General features: G+C 44.6%; 1 protein-coding gene across 1 annotated transcript; it reads right to left on the bottom strand.

Moving 5' to 3' along the window:
- Window positions 1-309: 309 nt before the first annotated feature.
- mus81 (MUS81 structure-specific endonuclease subunit) lies at window positions 310-5,886 on the bottom strand. Its single transcript, XM_079757621.1, has 17 exons — window positions 5,855-5,886; window positions 5,444-5,593; window positions 4,879-5,008; window positions 4,508-4,593; window positions 4,230-4,379; window positions 3,966-4,046; window positions 3,745-3,833; window positions 3,484-3,657; window positions 3,241-3,414; window positions 2,990-3,117; window positions 2,538-2,650; window positions 2,319-2,438; window positions 2,116-2,211; window positions 1,483-1,620; window positions 1,288-1,391; window positions 808-891; window positions 310-423 (listed from the first exon to the last, which is right to left on the bottom strand). Exons 2-17 carry the CDS (start codon window positions 5,582-5,584, stop codon window positions 357-359), a joined length of 1,875 nt encoding a protein of 624 aa, XP_079613747.1. The 5' UTR covers window positions 5,585-5,593; window positions 5,855-5,886; the 3' UTR covers window positions 310-356.
- Between the last annotated feature and the right edge of the window lie 1,162 nt (window positions 5,887-7,048).

The raw sequence follows: 7,048 nt of genomic DNA, 5'->3' as shown, positions 1-7,048 counted from the left end.
ATTATATTGTTTAAAATGTCCGCATATATTAAAAAAAATATATAGCGTATAAAAAGTGGCTGGTAAAAAAGATGAGTGGCTGGTGGGCAAAAAAGTTAATTTCCATCTCAAACAATATCTATAAATCACAATTGTTCACTAAATCAATACCACAATAACAGTTCTTGTCGAAAGCAGCACCTTTATTGAAAAAATATAAAACTATAAACACATTTACAGAAGACACCAATAGTCCTTTCAGCAGCAGCTACTGTAACGTACGTTGTCTGTGACAACGTCAAAAGGTTCATTCAAGTTTGTGTTATCTAGTTGGTTCAGAACAGGAACATATCAAGGGTTTAGTGTGTGTGTGTGTGCTACGAAAGCGGTCCTTTAGTACAATAGAGTTGGTAAACGGTTCTGCTCAGTGCTGGTCCGATGTTCCTGTAACACAAGAACAGAACATTCAGAACAAGACATACCTTTCAGTCCAAGAAATACCTTTTAAAACAGGAATAAAGACTTTTATGTTTGCTTTAGCTTTCTGCTAAATCATTATACATTGTACTTTCTAAAATGCTTCTTTTTTTTACTTAGCCTTTGTTTTCTTTTACTTTTTTATTTTATGACGATGTTTCTAGGTGAAGCACTTTGAGTCTGCCTCGTGTATGAAATGGGCTATATGAATAAAGTTTCCTTGACTTGCCTCGCCTAAATACAATAGAGCAGGGATTCAGAACTGCACAGGAAACACTGCAGTGGATAGCAAACAATATCATTCGATATTGAGGTGGATTTGGTCTTCTACGTAGGTAGTACTACACAAACCTGTTGAGTTTCCCGTATCTGATGTTGGAGAGTAGCTTCTCTCTGTCTGCTTCACTGGGGCATGACTCGTACGCAGACAGCAAACTGGAGGGAGGGAGAAGCGCAACATTTAACAACCGCTGAAGAGACTGACTACCAAGACATATTGCATGTCTTAACATACAACTATATAATGTAGAGTGTGTTAGCTGTAGTGAGTCAGTGTTACTTGTATAGTGTGTTAGCTGTAGTGAGTCAGTGTTACTTGTAGAGTGTGTTAGCTGTAGTGAGTCAGTGTTGTCTGTAGAGTGTGTTAGCTGTAGAGTGTGTTAGCTGTAGTGAGTCAGTGTTGTCTGTAGTGTGTGTTAGCTGTATTGAGTCAGTGTTGTCTGTAGAGTGTGTTAGCTGTAGTGAGTCAGTGTTATCTGTAGAGTGGGTTAGCTGTAGTGAGTCAGTGTTGCCTGTAGAGTTTCACATCTAGCTGTAGTGACTCAGTGTTACCTGCATGGGGTTGTGTATTGATCCAAAATTGCAGCTGCTTTGTCTCCAGACAATCCACTGATCTGCATCAACTGCCTGGCGAACACTTCTCTTACTGTCTGAGACTAAAACACACAATATCTTGGACTTTAATATCATATCTCTCCCTCAATATTGGCATCATTGCTTGCAAAGGTAATCTTTTCTCACACACACCTTGTTCTTGATGGCTCCGTAGTTGAACTCTGCGAAGGACAGGAGGGCGAGGGAGGGGGTGGAGGAGGAGGAGGGGAGGGAGGGCTTCATCCCTCCATCGCCCTCCAGCTCTCTGGAGCGACACACCAGGGTACCGTTCTGGAGGAGGGAGTGGAGGGATGACGAGGAGAGGATGGGAGAACTCGACTCTGTTAACTCACTGACACCCACCTGACTTCACCTTGTTTGTCTGTAGGAGTCAGTTTCATTCTTTGAGGGTTTTAGAATTGTGTGATGTTTGTGAAGCCCAAGGGGTGTGGCTGTGTTTGGCTATCAGGTATCTAGATGTGATATTATGGGATGTTACCTGGTAGAGTCTGGTCAGGTATCTAGATGTGATATTATGGGATGTTACCTGCTAGAGATGGGTCAGGTATGTAGTTGGGATATTATAAGTCGTACCTGGTAGAGTCTAGTAAGGTATGTAGATGTGATACTATGGGATGTTACCTGGTAGAGTGTGGTCAGGTATCTAGATGTGATAGTATGGGATGAGACCTGCTAGAGTGTGGTCAGGTATCTAGATGTGATATTATGGGATGTTACCTGGTAGAGTGCAGTCAGGTATCTAGATGTGATAATATGGGATGTTACCTTGTAGAGTCTGATCAGGTATCGGGTCATGACGGTCAGGTAGGCTGCAGACTCCCTCACGTCCTGAACCCTCTTAACGAAGAAGCCGTCCACCACCTGACCGGCACAAACAAACAGACACACACACGCACAGCTATTTTGTAGCTTACTATCTTTGCTAAAAAACAACAACACACATCGCACTGAAAATTGCGCGCGTGTACCTGTGTATTGATGATAGCCTGTTGCAGCGTAGCTTCAGGTAAACTCATGTGTGAGGCTGCGGTTCCACACTCCTCCACCAGGTAGATGGGTTTGGACAGACCACACCTCTTCAGACGGAACTGAAAGAGGAATATACATTGCACTGTCCATAACGTCTAAAGAGGACGACTTCGCGTTAAGACAGATAGACAGACGGACAAGATGGGAGGGACACACACCTTCTGCTCCCGGAAGCGTCCGTCGATGATGCTCCCGCACAGGTCGTCCATCCTCTTCCTCTCGATGATGTAGTCCAGAACCAGCTCCTTGGCCTCGGAGGCACGCAGCTGACCTGTAGCCCACAGGGGGGTGTGTGTGTGTGTGTCTGGTCATCTCTGGCCACCTTCAGAACTCTCCTCAAAACTCACCTCTTCAAGCTTGCCTACTGCCTGAGACCTCCCCACCCCCCTCTTGTTTGTCTCCTTGTCTCCTTTTGTTGTTTTTGATTAAGTTCTTTCGTTTTCTATGTTCCTGCACACATTGTAAAGCGTCCTTGAGTTTGAAAGGCGCTTTATATATCGAATTCAATATTATTATAATTATTATTATTATTATTAGTACGTAAAATATTAGGATGGTGAATGTGTGTGAGAGCGAGTTAGTGAGTGAGTGAGTGACTGAGATGGGTTACCTGGTACAGGTGCTACTCTCTCGCGGGCCACCCACAGGAAGTCTCCCACGTTTAACTTCCTGACGTCAAAGTTCACGCCGTTCCTCTGTAGCTCTTTGACCAGGTCCTGCTTACAGTGGTTACTGCCTCTATATATAAATACACACACACACATGGGCGCCATCATCAACACAAACACAATCATCTTCAACATCATCATCATCATCATCATCATCGACACACAAACAATCATCACCACACACACACCCTACCCTGTAGTTTCTATGAAGTCCACACAGAGGATGATGTCATAGTCTCCTGGGAGAAGACGGCCTCCACTAGGCCTTCCACCACTCGGCTCTGAAGCCTGGGCCTCTCCTGACACACTCGGCCCAGCCGCCTCAACTCTTGCCTGGGATTCCCAGGCGGGCCGTCCAGTGACAGGCCTAGAGGGGAGAGAACAGGATTGAGCGCTGAGCTAGAGCAGGTGTATCATTCTGCTGTTAAATACTTACGGTGTAACGCTCTTCTCCTCTTCATCACTGGCGGTGAGGTCCACCAAGCCCTGAACATCCTCCTCCTCACTCCTGTCTCTCCCTTCATCTCTCTGTTCCGGTCCTCCGCTGCTTCCCTGCTCCTCTGAAGCCAGTCTCCCAGCCAAGGAAGCGCCCTCCTCCGACAGAGAATATCTGGAGAAAGAGAGAGTAAGTGGAGAAGTGGGTGGGTGAGTGAGTGAGTGAGGGAGTGAGTGAGGGCACGTGTGCGTGTGTGTGTACCTTGCAGGGCTGTGGGTCTTCACTACCAGGTCTTTCTTGATCAGGGTGCTGACAGAAGACCAGGCTGTGTATTTAGTACCCATATCTGGCTGTGTGGGGGGGGGGGGGGGTCAGAAAGGATAAAAGCAGATTGATGCCAGAGAACAGAATAAAAGTTAGGAATTTAAAATATGTAAGGGATGAGAAGAAAGAAAGAAAGAGCAACCCCTTCTGTGTCCTACCGCTGAGAAGGACTTGTCACAGAGGAGCTGGGCTTCGTTCTGCAGCTCCATCTTGAACATGTACCCTTTATCACCTGGGATCTGCAGGGGACACATTATAGGTGTATGATATTCAGGTGATTTATTTATATATACACAGTTGTAGATACAGGTGATGTATGATAGATAAACTTCAGAGAAAAAGGTAACATACAGGTGATTTATATATATAGGTGTTATGCTGTTGATCAATAACGAGGGACATCCGGTGTTCAGGTAACATACCTGGATGTGTCGGTAGAGGGTTAGCAGGACCGCGTAACCTCCAGATCTCTTCTGAGGAACATATTCCCTCTTCTTCCCCCTCCCACCTCCTCTCCCTCCTCTTCCTCCTCCTCCCCCACTCTCCTTCTTCCCTTCCTGAGGGACATTGCTCTGCAACCACACACCAATCTTTTAGAGACATCAACCTGGATCCACTGTCATTTATTGTCTGAAAATGGGACTGATTGGTAGTAATACATTTACTTTGAATATCTAAACAGACAGACAGATAGACAGACCTTCTTATTGGGTGCCAGGCTGTTGTTGTCAGGGCCTCCAGCAGGGGGCGCTCCTTCAGGTAGCGAGTGGATGGGTGCGTCTGGACCTGAGGAAGAGACCACTGTAAAACGTTTATATGACTCTCATGGGTGCGTTTCAATTGTCCTTCTATATCACTTCTTCTTCTGCTTGCCCTCGCTGACAAAATCAACAGAATTTCCTTGACAGAACTCCACTGTACCCACTGACCCAATTATTTTTTGTTGGAACGTCCACAATCTACCTGTCAGCATCATAGGGCAAGATGCCTCCTGATCCCTAGCTGCCCCTTAAGGACATGGATCTGAATGCACTGTGAATAACACTAGGAGTAGTAGTATTAAATACTGACCGTGTTCCCTGTAGTAGCGCTGTAGTTTTTCATCCAGAAGTTTACAGATCCCGTCCCCAAAGTTCTGGAGGATCTTGGCTTCGCGGGCGTTCTGCAAGGGTAACGGGTACTTCTGTAAAGAACCGATGGCCTGCAAAACAAGACGCCACGCATTAATATGACAAGACATTTACAGCTAGTCAATAAGCTGAAACCCCTCGCGTAATTGTATCAACGCATTACTTTGTGCTACACAGCCTAGTAGTTCCTACAGAACAACTGGACAAGGTTCAGAAGAGCTACACAGCCTAGGTTATGCAGAACAGGAATCACACATAAGGTTAGTGTATAGTACTTTAATAAGGGTACTACGAACCCCTATTAACAATGTATGAAACACAGTTGTAATATATACAATGTTTAAATTGTAAGAATATTTCACAAACTCTTCTGGTTTGAGTACATATTAGATTTCAAACCTAAAGCACTATGGACCGCAGCTGAACTATGCAAGCTCTTCAGTACATATGTTGTAGTCATTCCATAGAAAGCAAAATAGTTGGTGTAGGAATAACAAAGAGCATACTTTGTTGTAAACGTGTTGAGTTTTAAGCCCCTTCTCGCGGGCGCTGTCACGTAGCTCTGTGAGCCACCGGAGGAACAGCGGGTTAGGAGACACCGGGAGCGCTCGCTTCCGGCCCAACCGGACCGGTTCCGGTGCGGGCATACCGTTTATCTAACGGGAAAGGTGACAACAATATGAGAAAGGTGAAGATGAGTGATATGGCGGAACACAATGGACTTATGTCTACGTATAGTGTGCAAGTTGGGTTGCCATCGTTATCGTGCAAATAAAGAGATGCATGCATAGTCGCGTGTGCATGATGTTTGCACGAAAATGCGAATTCGCCGAGCGAAACGTATTTGTTCCAGGGGAACGTGCATAAGCCTTGGGGAGGTAAAGTTTGTGTTTATTTTGACACAATGTACCACTCACCCTCTCGCGGACGATGCGCGCCGTGCGTTCAAAGAGCCTTCTTACTTCCTTGTTGACGTCACATGGCCATGTCTATGAGGGTCACGTGTACAGAAGGCCAAGGCAGATGTGTTGCGAAGGCGCTGCCTAGCGTTTGATTCGGAAACAGGCTTTTATTGCAAGTAAGAAAAATATGAAAACAACGGTACGGAATATATAAAAATGACCTAATAAATTATTATTTCTTTACAAAAATATGTAACAAAATTAAACAATATAACAAAATAAGACAAAAAAACACCCCAAAAAGAGATTGTACAGTGCAAGTATTAAACAGAAATAGGTAATGCATGGTTTGAATGGATTTAGTTAAAATGTTTCAACATTGTAACGTTAACAGCTGTTTATAATTTCTACCTCAACATCTACCTCAAGTCTGTTATGATTCCAATTCCTCTCTTTATAACTTCTGTTTCTGTCCTTAAGGCCTTCTTTCAGGTTGAGGAATAATTGGTACAACTTATCTTACGACCAGTGGCGGCTGGTGATCAAAAATGTTGGTGGGGAACAGTAATAGACAGGGGGTCTGGGGTCCCCCCCCCCCCCCCCTCTTGAATTTAATAGATTTGATTTCCTGTATTCTGGTGCATTTTGGGGATGGCCACTACCTATTTACCTGCTATTCATTCAGATTCATAGCCTACATCCTGACTTGCAGGGCCTGGACAAGCTTACTCTGCATATACAGACCTACTTTATGGCCTTCCACCAGCCATTGCTATTTGACCCATTGTTATTCTGATATTGAGACAAATCATGATCACAGTCCTATAGCGTTCATTTTTTCTGTGAGTATCAATGTCTACTTCAAATGCAGTTAGAAATAAGGGACAGTTGCTTCATTTTGTTTATATGCTACAGGCCGAAAGATTAAATTAATATGTAACTTACTTGCTCCTTTTAAGTATAACATTGCTTGGGGAGTCCAATTGCTCCACTGAAAAGGATGGAAAGTGCTTACAACTCTCTGCTAATTAGTGATCTATCTCTTCTCTACATGCAGTTGTGTTGCGCGAATGCTGCTGAGGGAGGTAGCCTATTTGATTGATTCGCTGAATTGTCCAATCATGTGGTGATAACAAAAAAGAAAAGCGATACCATTGGTCTGGGGCGCACACTGGTGCGACCCGAGGGCGAACTTTCTTGCGCCAATGA

The sequence above is a fragment of the Pollachius pollachius genome, assembly GCF_949987615.1.
Source record: "Pollachius pollachius genome assembly, chromosome: 20".
In the NCBI taxonomy this organism is placed as follows: Eukaryota; Metazoa; Chordata; class Actinopteri; order Gadiformes; family Gadidae; genus Pollachius; species Pollachius pollachius.
Note: the sequence above shows the minus strand (reverse complement) of the source record. Positions and strands in the feature narration are given on the sequence as shown.